The 18,967-nt window shown below is 37.4% G+C and overlaps 1 protein-coding gene across 1 annotated transcript in view; it reads right to left on the minus strand.

Annotated features, from left to right (window-relative positions):
* The window catches only part of L3MBTL3 (l(3)mbt-like 3 (Drosophila)), a 130,431-nt gene that overhangs the window by 21,012 nt on the left and 90,452 nt on the right, over positions 1–18,967 (minus strand). The window contains exon 21 of the mRNA XM_011951649.1: positions 5,354–5,433. Within this exon, the coding sequence (XP_011807039.1) occupies positions 5,354–5,433 (80 nt within the window). The remainder of the gene's footprint in view (positions 1–5,353; positions 5,434–18,967) is intronic.

Below are 18,967 nucleotides of genomic sequence, written 5' to 3' on the forward strand. Positions count from 1 at the left end.
CCAGAATATGCTATCTGGCCTACACACTTCAGTGCTTTAAAATATTCTGTGTTTATGATGTGCTATTGTTTCATACATGCTGTTACCATTACAAATACACGACAGTTTCTTAAAGATCCAGAGCATAGTTCTGTAAAGTTTTAATAACGGCAAATACATTTGAAACAAAATATCCCAACAAATATAAAAGGAGTTCTATAGTTTTAATTACAAAGGCACTAATTGAGTCTCCATTTGAAAATATAGTAACACAATGACCCTAACACAGTAAGCATGCAATAAATACATTTTCTATTTTTATTGCTATTTTAAAATTATTTATTGTTTATTAGTGATCATCCTGTGAGGAGATATTACTTTTAAGAAAGATCATTTCCAGGAGCAAATGTGAAATTTCATTTGAATCTGAGCTCCCTGGCTTAGTTCACGCTAAAAACAACTTGCTACAACTGCTGAAGTATACTTGCTCTTTTGACAATGGGGGTGAATCATTATTTTTTTTCCAAGAGAAACCAATTAAATGACGACAGGGTCTCTTATTCCATAGAAAGTAGAGGGATGAAGCTATAGAAAAAACAAATGTAAGAGTGTCACTGATAACTGGAGAAAGAACATTAGTTGAAGTATTGATAAAATTTGTGTTTTCTCTGTAAAAATAATGCTGCAGTTATGCTTGGTAATTACATGTTAAAATTAGCTTACCATGCTAAAATTAACTTCTATGAATTTCCAAATTTGTTTTATATTAAATTGGAAATAATACTGAGTGCACAAATTCTATCCCAGAAAGTACTGTGGTCAACAAATAGTTTGTAAATGGCTATATTAACTATTATTAAAAACCATACTCTACAGCGATATAACTTTAAATTGACATTTCCCAAATAAAATAAATATCCAATTATTGTGGTTTTTCTAGAGGCTCTGATGAGTAGTTGATTTTTTTTTTTTAATAGAGAGAGAAACGTCATGAGTCCAAAAGCTAAAAAGTCAAAATTTTCTGTATATTTCAGTTTTCAGGATCACAATTATCCACTGATAATCTGCAGTTACCCTTTTGTGGTTTTACTAAAGCATACCATTCTTTTAAAGTAAGCTTTGTTAAAATAAAGATAGAAGACTTGAGCTATGAGAAAAGTTCCCTTGTTTTCTTATGCCCGAATACAATGACAATTACTTATTTCCTGAACTCCAAGAAAAAGATCACTTTCCAAGAGGGAACAGAGATGGAATAAGAAAGTATAATCCTTGACCCAAAAAATTTCCTCATGCCTGGATCTGACATAACCTATCCCAAAAGAGAAGCAGAGTGGAAGCTATGTACTCTTACATAATTTATGTTGCCTCATTATAGAGGCATGTTCAGTTTTCACTGCCCCAGTTTTAACTCATGACACTTCATTAAATTGGAGCCATACAAACCTGGGAATATATAAACACAGATATGTATTTTTACCAAATGGGAAGACCTCCACAAAAAAATGTTTATTGAATGTTTTATTTCAGATTAATGTATTGATTCTGCCAATTCCTTCAAATCAAAAGCACCTACGCCCCTGTGGTTCTATGTGCTGTTTCCTTTAGCTAGAGAGTGGAAAGGTGGAAGATAGGGTCAATCTGCGCAGTCTATTAGAACAGGCATTATGAAACAGATGGGTGAATAGAACCACTGGAGCGAGCAGAATCTTAATCGAGCACATCCAGACATGTGGAAACAGTTAATATTAATAAGAAAAGTTCACTTCTTAAGAACACAGTATGAGCCAAAGACTGACTGAGCTTTTTACATGCCCCATATTTTATAACACGTATTGAAGGAAGGTTTATTATTATAGCCACCGAAATGTAGAGACATTAAGACCAAATTCACAGGGCGAGTATAGCACCCGTTCTTTTAGACACCAAAATCCGCAATTGGATTCAGTTGTTTTTTATTTTTACACTTGTGTTTTTCCAAAATAAAGTATGATATATGAAGTTAAAGGAAACAAGCTTTTTGTGCCATAAACTTATTCTTCAAATTTTCTTTCATTGATGAGGTCAGGAATGAAGAGCCTGACTCCGTATTCCCATTTGTTTTACATTTTATTTAAAATAAAAATTGAGGCCAGGCACGGTGGCTCATGTTTCTAATACCAGCACTTTGGGAGACTGAAGCGGGAGGGTTGCTTGAGTCCAGGAATTCAAGACCAGCCTGGGAAACACAGTGAGACTGTGTCTGTACCACAAAAAAAAAAAAAAAAAAAATTGTCGGGCATGGTGGCATACGCCTATAGTTCCAGCTACTTGGGAAGCTGAGGGAGGTGGATCACTTTAGCCCTGGAGGTCAAAGCAGCAGTAAGCCATGATTGCACCACTGCACTCCAGCCTGGGCGACAGAGCGAGACTCTGTCTCAAAAAAAAAAAAAAAAAAGAACTGAGAGGCAGGAGGAAACCCTCTGACTAGGCTCTGAGAGGTCCCCAGTGTTACTGAGAAACGTCTTCAGATGTTGTAAGGCCTGGTTTCGGACAAAGCTCCCTGATTTTAGGTGAAGACAACCAGTAAACTACTGGACGGTGCTATCCAGTATTGGACAAAGTGCTATCCAAATCTCTTTCATACAAAATCGTTCTTGAAAAACGATTTCAAAAAGATAAAAGAAATCTAAAGCTAAGAAAGATGTTAAAAGGAAGCCTAGAACTGTAACATGATTTCACTATAGATACATTTTATGATACAGTCTTATTCAAAATGTTTTAGAAATGTGAAAAAGATGAAAAATTATACTGATTTTAGGAGGCTAAAGCCAGATGAGAAAGTAAAGGAGAATATTATAGACCAATCTCACCTATAAAAATATGTGCAATAATTCTCAAAACAACTTACTTTATAAAGCTCTCTTTCACAAACAAAAAGTAGGACAATAAGTAAAACATGCACATTGAACTACAGGTTTTACAGGTAAAAAACAACAAAAATAAATGACTTGAAAAATTACAAAATTAAGAATTATGTATGAATCCTAGCAATGGTTCCTTGAAAGGAATAATAAAACAAAAACTTAGGCAACTCAAATCAAGAAAAACAGAAAGAAAAAATTAGAAAGACATAAAACTACCAAGAAAAATAAGAGAATACCATGCATAGTATATGTTAATAAACTGGAAATTCTCCATTACGCAAACAATTTTCAGAAACAAATTATGAAAATTGGCCCAGCGTATAAAATGTTAAATAAACACTGAGTTAAAAAGATCACTGAGAAACTAAAAATGTTATCAAATTATTACTCCCTCAACAAGCTTAAAGCCTAGAAGATTTTATTATCAATCAATCTGAACTTTTAATGATCAGGTAATTCCATACAATAGACACTTATTCCACAATACTACTACTATTAATAAGAGTGAATACTCCAGCCACTGATGCATTTAATCCTCACAATAATCCAATGATATAGATACTATTACTACATCCATTTTACACAAGACGAAACTGAGGCACAAACAGGTTAAGTACTTTGCCCAGAGCTAGCCACACAGCTAGGAAGTGGTAGAGCTGAGACCTGAATGATGGCCACGCTCTTACCTCCTCTTATAAACCACCATTCACAAAGAAAGGCCGAAGCTTTTGTCTAAGAATTCAAAACAGCACTGATAACAAAACCTTCATAAATTAAATATTCTTCTACCTTTTCCATAATCAGAAACATTTTAAATAATCGAATACTTGCACAGCACTGTTGTAAGCAAGCTACAAATGTGACTGTACTTCATCCTCATTAAGATCGGATGAGGGAGGTATACTATCATCATCCTCCTGGATAGACAGATAAAGAAACAGAAACACTCACAGGTGTGTGATGACATGTCTAAGATCACAAAGCAGCACGTGGCAGAGGAGAGATTCCAACTCTGGCCATTTACAGGGTCTGTACACTGTGCTACATAAACACCATAAAGGGTGCTGAAGACAGCACTGACTATAACTTTTAAATTAATCATAAATGATTGCTTTATGAAAATCAGATATGGAAATCAAAGCATCACTTATGAAATAGGTCACTGCAAGAAGTCATCAGGTGCCATTCTCGAATCTTATAATAATCTAAACCAAACTATTTACATGAAAAGCAAAGTTCACAGGGACAATCAAAATCATAATCAGACTGACATTTTCTTACAAAAATAAATAACTAGTTATATTTGATTTATAAATACAATCTATACTATGACTAACAGTTATTACTTCATTGCTTAATTAAACCATTAAACCACTGTATTTTTTTTTTTTTTTTTGAGACAGAGTCTCGCTCTGTAGCTCAGTCTAGAGTGCAATGGCGTGATCTCGGTTCACTGCAACCTCCGCCTCCCAGGTTCAAGTGATTCTCCTGCCTCAGCCTCCCAAGTAGCTGGGACTACAGGCATGCACCACCACACCTGGCTAATTTTTGTATTTTTAGTAGAAACAGGGTTTCACCATGTTGGCGAGGCTGGTCTCGAACTCCTGACCTCAGGTGATCCGCCCACCTTGGCCTCCCAAAGCAATATATTTTTAACAAAGATGTAGGACAAATTATTTCCTCCAATATAACTTAAAACATTGTTCAAGTAATTTTTTTTCATTTTGTGATATTAGATTAAGACAATATCTGGATTTCAAAACACATTCTGAATTGAGTTTTAAACATAGGAAGCAAATGACATCAACAATGCTAAAGAAAATGTGTGACAAGGTCCAAAGAGAATGTCTTACCAAACTTTATGTACAATACTGTACCAATATGTGAGACTGTTAATACTCACCATAAATGAATCTATATAAAAAATTACATACTATATTGATACTGAACAATAAACTTTTATTGCCTGCAAAAAAGAATAAGGTAACCAAACTTAAAGTTCATCTTTTGCAGCCATAAAAAAGAATGAGATCATGTCTTCTGCGGGAACATGGATGGAGCTGGAGGCTATTACTTTCAGCAAACTAATGCAGGAACAGAAAAACAAATACCACACGTTCTCACTTATACATGGGAGCTAAATGATGAGAATCTATGAACACAAAGAAGGAAAGGACAGACACTGGAGTCTACTTGCTGGTGGAGGCCAGGAGGAGGCAGAGGATCAGAAAAGGTAACTATCGGGTACTGGACTTAATTCGTGGGTGATGAAATAATCTGTATAACAAACCCTCATGACACGAGTTTACCTACGTAACAAACCTTCACATGTATCCCTGAACCTAAAACAATAAAAATAAACAATAAAATTCATTTTTAACATAAAAAAGACTGTTATATTCCAGTTAAGGCTATGGTTGTTTCATATTAGCAGTAATACACATCAGTAATATGAGAATTATTATGGCTACCTCTGGCTTCATGTGATGTTCTCATTTCACTTTCTGTTCTCTCTTCAAAGTCTTCTTTGACATCATCAGCATGCTGGTCTCTGAGAAAAACAGGCAATTCAATATTTTACAAGAGAAACATTTTTTAAAAATGGTTCAGAACTGCATCTCAACAACTGCTTTTCTTAATTTTAAACCAAAGGATGCTACTGAAGTCTTAGAAAGGATATATAGTTCTACTACAAGGCAATTAATTAATAATACCTATAAATGTCCATTTTCTTCATTATCAATTTTCATTTCCTATTCAGGAAGATGATTTTAAAGCTAAGGATAATAAAATGAACTATTCTGGAAAATGTAGCTTTTGAATAATTCAACTACAATTTGGAACATGTATTCATGTGGAATTTTACTTACACAGTTTGGTAAGACTTCTATTTAAAGAAAGAAGATGTTTTGAAAGTCCACACCATTTAACTAAGTCACCATATACTACTCAGCACCAGGATTCGGACGGAGGCTAAGATTGGCTCGGGGGAATCAATCCCAATTCTAGGAAGCTTTTCCTGGTTTAATCAGGTCAAATCCCCCAGCTGAAGTGATTTCACCTCTTTCTGACCAGGAATAACCTAATGCTAAACTAAACATGCCAGAGATACTGCAAAATGGAATAGACCCATTACAATCTTAATTCAGAGCTTTACTCCTTATGTCAGGGGCAAAAATGGTTTTGTTTTTTTTTTTTTTTTAAAAAAAAAAAAAAAAAGGAACTACTTTTCTTAAATTTCAGGGATTAAAAATTTTTCACCCTAATGTATTCCATTCTCAGGATTCACAATAAACCCCATTTTGCAATTTCTTCTATCCAGAATATGCTATCTGGCCTACACACTTCAGTGCTTTAAAATATTCTGTGTTTATGATGTGCTATTGTTTCATACATGCTGTTACCATTACAAATACACGACAGTTTCTTAAAGATCCAGAGCATAGTTCTGTAAAGTTTTAATAACGGCAAATATATTCATTTGAAACAAAATATCCCAACAAATATAAAAGGAGTTCTATAGTTTTAATTACAAAGGCACTAATTGAGTCTCCATTTGAAAATATAGTAACACAATGACCCTAACACAGTAAGCATGCAATAAATACATTTTCTATTTTTATTGCTATTTTAAAATTATTTATTGTTTATTAGTGATCATCCTGTGAGGAGATATTACTTTTAAGAAAGATCATTTCCAGGAGCAAATGTGAAATTTCATTTGAATCTGAGCTCCCTGGCTTAGTTCACGCTAAAAACAACTTGCTACAACTGCTGAAGTATACTTGCTCTTTTGACAATGGGGGTGAATCATTATTTTTTTTCCAAGAGAAACCAATTAAATGACGACAGGGTCTCTTATTCCATAGAAAGTAGAGGGATGAAGCTATAGAAAAAACAAATGTAAGAGTGTCACTGATAACTGGAGAAAGAACATTAGTTGAAGTATTGATAAAATTTGTGTTTTCTCTGTAAAAATAATGCTGCAGTTATGCTTGGTAATTACATGTTAAAATTAGCTTACCATGCTAAAATTAACTTCTATGAATTTCCAAATTTGTTTTATATTAAATTGGAAATAATACTGAGTGCACAAATTCTATCCCAGAAAGTACTGTGGTCAACAAATAGTTTGTAAATGGCTATATTAACTATTATTAAAAACCATACTCTACAGCGATATAACTTTAAATTGACATTTCCCAAATAAAATAAATATCCAATTATTGTGGTTTTTCTAGAGGCTCTGATGAGTAGTTGATTTTTTTTTTTTAATAGAGAGAGAAACGTCATGAGTCCAAAAGCTAAAAAGTCAAAATTTTCTGTATATTTCAGTTTTCAGGATCACAATTATCCACTGATAATCTGCAGTTACCCTTTTGTGGTTTTACTAAAGCATACCATTCTTTTAAAGTAAGCTTTGTTAAAATAAAGATAGAAGACTTGAGCTATGAGAAAAGTTCCCTTGTTTTCTTATGCCCGAATACAATGACAATTACTTATTTCCTGAACTCCAAGAAAAAGATCACTTTCCAAGAGGGAACAGAGATGGAATAAGAAAGTATAATCCTTGACCCAAAAAATTTCCTCATGCCTGGATCTGACATAACCTATCCCAAAAGAGAAGCAGAGTGGAAGCTATGTACTCTTACATAATTTATGTTGCCTCATTATAGAGGCATGTTCAGTTTTCACTGCCCCAGTTTTAACTCATGACACTTCATTAAATTGGAGCCATACAAACCTGGGAATATATAAACACAGATATGTATTTTTACCAAATGGGAAGACCTCCACAAAAAAATGTTTATTGAATGTTTTATTTCAGATTAATGTATTGATTCTGCCAATTCCTTCAAATCAAAAGCACCTACGCCCCTGTGGTTCTATGTGCTGTTTCCTTTAGCTAGAGAGTGGAAAGGTGGAAGATAGGGTCAATCTGCGCAGTCTATTAGAACAGGCATTATGAAACAGATGGGTGAATAGAACCACTGGAGCGAGCAGAATCTTAATCGAGCACATCCAGACATGTGGAAACAGTTAATATTAATAAGAAAAGTTCACTTCTTAAGAACACAGTATGAGCCAAAGACTGACTGAGCTTTTTACATGCCCCATATTTTATAACACGTATTGAAGGAAGGTTTATTATTATAGCCACCGAAATGTAGAGACATTAAGACCAAATTCACAGGGCGAGTATAGCACCCGTTCTTTTAGACACCAAAATCCGCAATTGGATTCAGTTGTTTTTTATTTTTACACTTGTGTTTTTCCAAAATAAAGTATGATATATGAAGTTAAAGGAAACAAGCTTTTTGTGCCATAAACTTATTCTTCAAATTTTCTTTCATTGATGAGGTCAGGAATGAAGAGCCTGACTCCGTATTCCCATTTGTTTTACATTTTATTTAAAATAAAAATTGAGGCCAGGCACGGTGGCTCATGTTTCTAATACCAGCACTTTGGGAGACTGAAGCGGGAGGGTTGCTTGAGTCCAGGAATTCAAGACCAGCCTGGGAAACACAGTGAGACTGTGTCTGTACCACAAAAAAAAAAAAAAAAAAAATTGTCGGGCATGGTGGCATACGCCTATAGTTCCAGCTACTTGGGAAGCTGAGGGAGGTGGATCACTTTAGCCCTGGAGGTCAAAGCAGCAGTAAGCCATGATTGCACCACTGCACTCCAGCCTCGGTGACAAAGCGAGACTGTGTCTCAGAAAGAAAAAAACAAAAAAAAAATTGTTTATTCAATTGGACAACCATTATTTCTCTCTACTATAAGGTTAAGAATTTCATTACACAAATTCTGGCTGAATATGTACTGTGATGAATCTTCCTCTACACAAAAATGAAATCCTTATTCTAGAATTTCAACTTCCTAAGCAAAATGTTATTTTAGCTACATAGTCTTCCAATTACAGATAAAATATGATTATATCAGAATGCCAAAATTCTAGGATAATGTTACAATACCCTCTGGAGCATAGTAAAAGATACGCTTCTTGACAGATTTTTTTAAATGACAACCAGAAATATTTTCAGGCTATATTTTAATACCACAATTACTGTCAACCTAAACATTTCCTGGCCTGCTTTCCTTGATCAGCATTTTTCATTATCAACAATTTCCTTTCAAAAGAGGGTACAAGCTGTTTAGGCACAAGTGTGTGATTTTTTTTTTTTTTTAAGAGACAGGATCTCACTCCGTTGTCCAGGTTGGAGTTCAGTGGTGCCATCATTAGCTCACTATAACCTCAAACTCATGCTCAAGTGCTTCTCCAGCCTCAGCCTCCCAAGTAGTAGAAACTACAGTCATGCGCTACCATGCCTGGCTAATTTTTAAGTTTTTGTGGAGACAGGGTCTCACTATGTTGCTCAGGGCTGGTCTGAATTTCTGGCTTCAAGTAATCCTCCTGCCTCACCCTCTCAAAGCATTGAGATTACACACATTGCAGATGGGTGCCTGAATCTTAACATGGAGGAAGCAGTCCAGCAATAGTGGTTACACATGTGGTCTTAGGAAGTGAAGAGGTCTGGTTTAAATTTCAGTTCTGCTACTCACTAGGTTTACGTGACCGTCAGCAAGTTACTTAATTTCTCTAATTCTCAGTTACATCATTGGTAAAACAAGGATAACAAATCCTTTACCTCAGAGGGGCATGTTAAGAATGAAATAAAATAATGTATAGAAAGCACTTAGGACAGAGCCAGGCACTTAAGTAGGAGCATGATGCACAGCAGCTATTCCTAGGTTATAAATTACTTATATTTTAGGACAAAATTATCTACTGATACCTGTTTTCTTTAACCTTATTTCTTCAACTATTAAAACAGCTTTTAGAGTAATGGTTCCAAGCACAGACTACAGTCAGACTGCCTGGGTTATAACCCTGGTCTGCTATGGACTAGCTATATGGCCTCTAACCAAAAGAGGTTCCATGTTTGTAGAATGAGGGTGTGATGATGACAACTACACCACATAAGGTATTATGAAGATTAAATAATAGGCACCGACATAGGTAAAAGCACCTGGCAAACAGCAATTTCTCTTGGAATTTCAAAATTTTCAAGAAGCCATTTACTGCAACATTTCTTTAGTTGCAATTCAATACAATTCAATTCAACTCAATACATTTCAGTTGTATTGAATTGAAATACAATCATAGTGAAATCTTAACAATACTTTTGGCTTTTAATTAAGACAGCGGAATCCACTTGAATGGAAAAATGTATTCTTTATGACTCAGCAATTTCTTTTTCTCTGTAATTATGTGTCACCTTTTAGAGGTCTTAACAGACATTAGAATGGTAAATGCATAGGATGGCAGTTGAATATGTGCAGCTGTATTTCTTCAAGTCTGTTCATTTTTCATATAAAAACAATTTCTAACCAATTATGTTTTAATTAGTCCCAGTCTGTTAAAAAATATTGAAAAACAAATTATTTTGCCCCAATTTAGGGATTTATTGATTTCAGTCACTTCTTTAAATCCAGCATGAAAGGAGGCAGATGCAGACTACAATGTAGATTGAAACATTTGCCAACCGGATTAGGAAACACGGATTGACAGTTATTGTTGGCCCAGCGTCATAGACAGGGCTATCTTGCCGTAGCTCAAGTGTAAAAGCTCACTCCTTAGTTTGGCTTGGTTTAAAATAACCCCACGCTTCTCTTTTCAAAACAGCTTATTCTAGTCTCATGGGGCCTTTGAAGAACTGAAAGAGACTTGTACTTCCCCAGTAACAAGCAGGGATGCTGACTACCAGAGAGCTGTAAGAAAATGTAGTTTTTCTGTTTTGGCTATCAAAAGAATGTCTCTTTGCATGCTCCCAGCATTTTTTTTTTTTTTAAGTTTCTGAGCTGTGACTCACTCGCAGGTAAAAAGATCAGGGAATGAGAATCTCAGGGGTTACACTCTACAGAAACTTTAAAAGAATACTTGAACTGCCTCCAAAATGCCTCGTACAAATGAAGAGTGACTGTACTTGAGCTTCAGGTCAAGGAGGTCACCACCTTCGAAGGGATTCAGAAAAAGATGGCAAATAAAACCAGTGGGACAACTATGAACAACATTCAAATAAAGAGCTTTTAAAATTCAATTCCTTTCGACAACAGCAATGGTTTTACTGAATTATGTTTTCATAAACATCACCCAGGAGAGGTAAACACGGTTTACTGTGTATCTAATGAATAAAAACATTTTGGTTAACAGGCCTATTTAATTATAATTTAGCATAAGGACCATACGCCAGTGAAAGAATACAATATAATGAATACATAAGGTGGGATTACCAAGATAACAAGGAAAAACCCTCCAGAAAAATTCAGTCAGCAATTAATCCTCTTCTTAAATGAAAAGCCTTAACCAGTAAGGTGAGGTTTGGGAAATAAAGATGATGTCTCTTAAGAGTGAGACTCTATTACTTTATTATTGTTGTTGTGGAAAAGAGAACAGATGTCACTGCTTTTCTACGCTACAGAAAAGGGTCTCCTGAGTCAGAAATTGGTGATATTCAAGGAGATAAAATAAGATCCTGTTACAATATTGTTTCAACAACTTCACAGGCATATAACAATAACACAGTCATCTTATCCTTGCATTTTGAATGGTTGCCTTGGTGTCACAGTGGCTGGCATCAGAACTGTGAGTGATTTAACTAAACACTGAGCTACTCTTTGGGGTACATAAACAACTACACAGATTTAACTCAGGTTCTCCAGAGCTGGAATAGGAAAACACTTTCAGAGCTCCTAATTCATACCTGGAACCCATCAACAAAAAGGGAGAAGAGGTTTTACAATAGCCAGAGCATGCCTAGTCATTGAAATTACTTCCAGCAATATTTAACATCAAGCTCTCGGCCCAGAAGACCTCAGGGGGCAAAAAACCAACTTCCCAAGGTTTACTAATTAACTATGGTAATCTTTTAGAATGGTTGGCTCTAAATTGATTTTATTCTACTTGATGTGATAGTTTTGCAAAGTAAATAGATTTATATACGTTCATAGCTTCATACTTTATCTTCGCTTGCTTTCCTATCTGTTTAACTGGGTACAGACTTGGCTTTCGGTGTGACTAGCAAAATTGGATTCGTGTTAAAAATATAAACCAGATTGATGGCTGCAATTCTGGCAACTGTTCTATGTAGTTCTCGTAGTGGAAACACTGGTCTTACAACTTGAGAAGTCATTTTAATGGCCTATAATGAACGGAACAGACTGATTTCTGCCACTGGATCAGTTATTAGCAGTGGGCATTTGCCTTGCAAGATAATCTAAGCATTTGGCAGGCATTTTAAAGATGCTTTATTGTTTTCTGTAGTTGATGTTTAGCAGGCTTAAACAACATGGGAGCTTAAAACATTAAGTGATTTTTAATAGAGATAGTACCTAATTTAGAACACAATTACAAACAGCCGTAGAACAGATTTCATGAGAACAAGGCTATGTGGGATGGATGCCTGATGTTTCCCAACTGATAACACACTGTGAAGTATTACCCCTGAAAAGGGTATTTTCATTCAGTAGAGATTCCCAAAGCCTGGTTTATAGACTACTTGCATCGGTCACCTGGGAGAGCTTGTTAAAAATGAAGATTCCAGTGCCTTCATTTTTATGAACATAAGAATTCCATTTCCTGAATCAGTACCTCTGGGAACAGTGCCTCAAAAGCCACATTTTTAACAAGCATCTCAAATGATTCTGGTGCAAATCAAAGTTTGAGACTCCCAGTTTTATTAAGACATATATTGTTTTGCTCAGCTGTAGACATGCAGAGATTTAAGTAATCAGTCCCTAGGAAAAGCTACTCCACTCACTGGTAGAGCCCATGCCTCAACATTTTGCCTCTAGGAGCAGCGTGAGGGCAGAGATGAGCTTTCACCATCCAGAGCGAAAAAAGCATCTTTTCACAGCAAGCACTGGTACGAAAGACACTCCTCATACTTCCGATGAATAAATGGATCTCTGGGATAGGATTGCACACTCACATTTCTATCTGTAAGGACCACGTACTCACATTTCTATCTAGAGCCACTGGGATTTCCCTTCACTCACACCCATCTGACAAGTCTCTGTAGGAAAAGAGATCCAAGCATTCATTATACCTACAGGTGGACTCAGGGTGGGACCATCTTAATATCAGGCAGAGCTTTCTGATGAGGATGTCCTGAATCCTAAGGTACAAGTGTTCTGAGACATTGATCCCGCAGCCCTCTGCACCCCTCTCTGGTGACTGGGAGGCAGCCTCACCCATTTCTTTGGTGTTTGACACAAACATTGTCATTTCTGTGATATCATTTTCTGTGTGGGCCAGGAAACTAAACAACAACAGCTTGGGACACCCCACCCTAATTAATGAGAGAGTGCAGGTGTGTTTTGGGGGAATTTACCTCATCATTTAATAATCACTCCTTACATATCTGGTGTGGTGATCTCACAGTTCAAAGTGTAGGAGTTTTAACCGAACAGAAAGGTTATACAGCTATTGCCTCTTAGGCTACATAACTGATAGCTGTCCACGGAAGATGGATGGATGGTTCGAGGTCACTACTGCATGCAAGGGAGTATGCTCAGGTTAGGGCAACTTGGAGAAGAAGAAAAGACACGGCCCCTACCTTTATGGAGCATATCATCAAGCAAAGTACCCAGAAGTGTTTACCCAAGAATGTCAATGGCATTGGGTCGTGTGATGAGAAAGCATGTAATGAAGGACTTGGTCCAAAATCTGGATGAACAGATAAAGCTTTACTGAGGAAAGGAGAGTGAATCTGATGCCCCAAAGATGAGAGATAGCTAAAAGATGGCACAGAGAGGATCTAGACAGAGGGAAAAGGGGTATCTCAGGACAGGGTGGCTGAAGCACAGGTTGAAAAAAGAGCCTGCAGAGACAAAGCAGGAGAGTTAGGCAGGTGCCAGATGACACAAGGCTTTGTAGGCCATGCTGAGAATGAGGGTCTTAATTCCAAGAGTAACGGGAAGTCATTGAACGTTTTGAGCAGGGGGATAGATGCTCACATAAACATTTGAGTCCGGACTCCAAAGCTGTAGCCTGGAAGAATGTGGTGGACTGAGATAGGACCTCAAATCTGAGTTTTAAGGAAGTCCCAGGGGATCTGGTATGAAGCCAAATTTGGGAATGAGTATGATGGAACATTAGCTGCCCGTGGCTCTATTCTGAGCAGGTGACCTTTAAAATAATGTTATGACAGGAAAAGGACATTCATGCCTCACACAGTTAATTTATGCTAGTCCTATTATATAAGCTCTGAATCAGAAGCAATGCCAGCACATCACTCATTCTGGGGACTGCCTGGCATCTGGAATAGGTAATGGGTTGGTGCCACAGCTCCCAACTTCACTTCAGCACACACCAGCCTGATCCACCTGTCTCGCCTGCACTGATTTCCTGCAGGACTTCCCTGGGCTCTGGCTGCTTGGCAGGGGGGATGTGCTGGGGAATTAACATGTACAGTCTCACTCTGTGGTTCAAGGGAATTGGTGTTTGAATAGTTCAGCTCCCTCATCCCTATGGTGGGCTAACTCTGAGATGTGTATTTACAAGAAATCCCAGAGTTTTCCCAGCAGGTCTGTGTTCCTGCTGTCCATGGTGGTAATCAGCGTGACAACAAAGCTTTTTCTGGCTGCCTGCCCTTCCCTGAATCACTTCCTCACTTGCCTACTGATATTTTCTTGACCTCCTAAGTAAACCACTTGCAATTAAATCCTTGTCTCAGAGTTTGCTTCCAGGGATGCAAATTGCGTCTTGTGTGGCAAAGTGCATTTAAAAAAAAAAATCGTAATGTTTGGCAACCAAATTTTAGTAAATTCTTAAGAAAAATGCAAAGAGAATTTGTTAAAATCTAAGCAGCAAATTACGTCCAGGTGAGTAATGTGGTATTATGGGAATCATCCTGCTTGAGCAATCTATTCAAAGTTTAACTTAAGAATAGCAAAGAGGCTGGGCGTGGTGGCTCACATCTGTAATCCCAGCCCTTTGGGAAGCCGATGTGGGCGGATCACGAGGTCAGGAGATTGAGACCATCCTGGCTAACACGGTGAAACCCTGTCTCTACTAAAAACACACACAAAAAAATTAGCTGGGCGCAGTGGCAGGTGCCTGTAGTCCCAACTACCCAGGAGGCTGAGGCAGGAGAATGGCATGAATCTGGGAGGCGGAGCTTGCAGTGAGCCAAGATAGTGCCACTGCACTCCAGCTCCGGCTTGGGCAAAAGAGCGAGACTCCATCTCAAAAAAAAAAAGAATAGCAAAGAAAACTAGGTATTGATGGAACATATCTTAAAATAATAAGAGTTATTTATGACAAACTCAAAATAATAAGAGTTATTTATGACAAAGCCAATATCATACTAAATGGGCAAAAGCTGGAAGCATTCCCTTTGAAAACTGGCACAAGACAAGGATGCCCTCTCTCACCACACCTATTCAACATAGTATTGGAAGTTCTGGCCAGAGCAATCAGGCAAGATAAAGAAATAAAGGGTACTCAAATAGGAAGAGAGGAAGTCAAATTGTCTCTGTTTGTAGACGACATGATCGTATACTTAGAAAACCCCATCACCTCAGTCTAAAATCTCCTTAAGCTGATAAGCAACTTCAGCAAAGTCTCAGGATACAAAATCAATGTGCAAAAATCACAGGTATTCCTATACACCAATAATAGACAAACAGCCAAATTATGAGTGAATTCCCATTCACAATTGCTACAAAGAGAATAAAATACCTAGGAATCCAACTTACAAGGGATGTGAAGGACCTCTTCAAGGCGAACTACAAACCACTGCTCGAAGAAATAAGAGAGGACACAAATGGAAAACATCCTATGCTCATGGATAGAAGAATCAATATCCTGAAATGGCCGTACTGCCCAAAGTAATTTACAGATTCAATGCTATTCCCATCAGGCCACCAGTGACTTTCTTCACAGAATTAGAAATAAACTACTTTAAACTTCATATGGAACCAAAGAAGAGTCCATATAGCCAAGACAATCCTAAGCAAAATGAACCAAGCTGGAGGCATCACACTACCTGACTTCAAACTATATTAATGTTACAAGGCTACAGTAACCAAAACCTCATGCTACTGGTGCCAAAACAGACATATAAACCAATGGAAGAGAACAGAGACCTCAGAAATAACACCACACATGTACAACTATCTAATCTTCGACAAACCTGACAAAAACAAGCAAGCGGGAAAGGATTCTCTATTTAATAATGGTGTTGGGAAAACTGGCTAGCCATATGCAGAAAACAGAAATTGGACTCCTTCCTTACACCTTATACAAAAATTAAACTAAGATGGATTAAAAACTTACATGTAAAACCCAAAACCCTAGAAGAAAACATAGGCAGTACCATTCAGGACATAGGCATGGACAAAGACTTCATGACTAAAACCCAAAAAGCAAATGCAACAAAAGCCAACATTGACAAATGGGATCTAATCAAACTAAAGAGCTTCTACACAGCAAAAGAAACTATCATCAGAGTGAGAAGGCAACCTACAGAATGGGAGAAAATTTTTGCAAGCCACCCATCTGACAAAGGTCTAAGATCCATAATCTATAAGGAACTTAAACGAATGTACAAGAAAAATCAAACAACCCCATCAAAAAGTGGGTGAAGGATATGAAGAGACACTTCTCAAAAGAAGACATTTTGTGGCCAACAAACATGTGAAAAAAAGCTCATCATCACGGGTCATTAGATAAATGCAAATCAAAACCACAATGAGATACCATCTCACGCCAGTTAGAATGGTGATTATTAAAAAGGGGAGCATTAGCACAAACAGTTAATGCATGTGGGGCTTAAAACTTAGGAGATGGGTTGATGGATGCAGCAAACTACCATGGCACATGTACACCTGTATAACCTGCACATGGATCCTACAACTTAAAGTAAAATAAAAATAAATAAATAAAATAAAATCTTCCCCCCACCAAAAAAAAAAGTAAACAAATGGTCCAGTCATTGATTTGCTCCTAAGGAATAAAGACATATAATGAAACAAAGTAATCTACTCCTCTTCCAATAAAAACAAACATTTGGCCTGGCACAGCGGCTCACGCCTGTAATCCCAGCACTTTGGGAGGCCGAGGCAGATCACGAGGTCAGGAGATTGAGGAGTTCATCCTGGTTAACACGGTGAAACTCCATCTCCACTAAAAATACAAAAAATTAGCCGGGTGTGGTGGCACGCGCCTGTAATCCCAGCCACTCGGGAGGCTGAGCCAGGCGAATCCCCTGAACCCAGGAGGCGGAGCTTGCAGTGAGCCGAGATCCCGCCACTGCACTCCAGCCTGGGTGACAGACCAAGACCCCATCTCAAAAAACAAACAAACAGACAAAAAAAAAAAAAACCTTTATTGAAGGCTTATGACTTATTAATCATTATTCTAAGAGCTTCGTATTTGCATTTTTCATCTTGTGTAATCCTCATAAATTATGAGATTCAAAGCAAAGAGCTATTGAGTAATTCATCAAAGATCATAAACCTAGCAAGTAGGGAAGCTGAGATTTAAATTCAAGCAGTGTCTCATGTTCCTAATCACCACATTCTGCTGCTCTTTTCTGGAGGAACAGAAAACACCATGGTGTGCTCTTGCTGTGCTGGGCTTCAACTACTTACTCATTTCTTCCTTGGGTCTGCATCAGAGACAGAACTAATCTTCAGAGCTACATTAAGAGCTTAGATGGCCTTGCATGCAGAACAATGGCAAAAAGCCAAGTGTTAAAGTTGCATGGGAGGAAAAAAAACCCTAAGAGAGTTTAGTTGCATCAACTTTCTATCTCCAAAGTTTTAGGGTCTCTCATTGGTTTATGTACCTTAAACTATAATCAAGACAGTACTAAACAGAAAAAAGGTTGGCAACCTCTTTGTATACTGCTGATTTATCCAAGGTGGAATTGACTTACTGCATCTTGGTTAAGTGGGAAGAAGAAAGAAAAAATATAAAACTCTAAATAAATACTTGGAAAGTCTAAGCTGTAGCTCTTTTACATTTCCTACATATTAAAACTGTAGTTTTGGCCAAAGCTGGTACAGAAAGTGAGTCAAGAAGATGCAGTTCAAGCCTATGAACACCTCTACAGAGCACTCACCCCTGAACCCTTAAGAAAAAGACTCCAGGGTATCTAGGGAGAGGTATAGTCATGACACCAGGACAAACTGAGTCCTACCACTGCTTCTCACTCCTGGCTGATTTCAGGCCAGAGGAAGGTCACTGCTGCTCTGCCAGTATCTTCTCAAAGGTTAGATAGACATGGAGACAATAACCAAAGGAGATACTTTGAAATGATTAAGACACATGCATACACACAATTCAAAACAGAAGATTACTAGTAACGTGGCATGCTCAGGATTTTCCTGAAAAGAAGGAAATCCACTGGGAAATGAGTGGAAGGGTATTTCTTTACCTCTTAAAGATATGTTTCAAGCCTTGGGTTACACTCAAAGTCAAGGTTTATAAGAGACCAACGGGAAGGGAGAAGGGCTCTTTGATCCCTTTTCGATCTTTTTGATCTTTTTTGATCTTCTTGATCGAGGCCATCCCGGCTAACACAGCGAAACCCCGTCTCTACTAAAACACACACACACACACACACACACACACACAAAATAGCCAGCTGTGGTAGCACATGCCTGTAGTACCAGCTACTCGGGAGGCTGAGGCAGGGGAATCACTTTAACTCAGGAGGGGGAGTTTGCAGTGAGCCAAGATTGCACCACTGCACTCCAGCCTGGGTGACAGAGCGAGACGCCATCTCAAAAAAAAAAAAAAGTAAATATGCAAACATAGTTCTGTGTATACATTTTACGACCTTTCAAGGAAACACATCTTGTACAATTTAAGTAATTTAAATCAGAACATTCTACTATATGAAACTGAGGTATATGCATGCATGTTTGTGAATTCACATAGGCAAAAATGCTTTCCTGGAAACACATAAGGACAAAACATTAAAATATTAATAGAGATAACTGCAGTTCACTCTAAACTTAAAAACAAGCAGGTATTAATGTATAATTTGGATAATTCAAAATAAAAATAATTT

Source organism: Colobus angolensis, unplaced genomic scaffold, assembly GCF_000951035.1.
Source record: "Colobus angolensis palliatus isolate OR3802 unplaced genomic scaffold, Cang.pa_1.0 Scaffold322, whole genome shotgun sequence".
NCBI lineage: Eukaryota > Metazoa > Chordata > Mammalia > Primates > Cercopithecidae > Colobus > Colobus angolensis.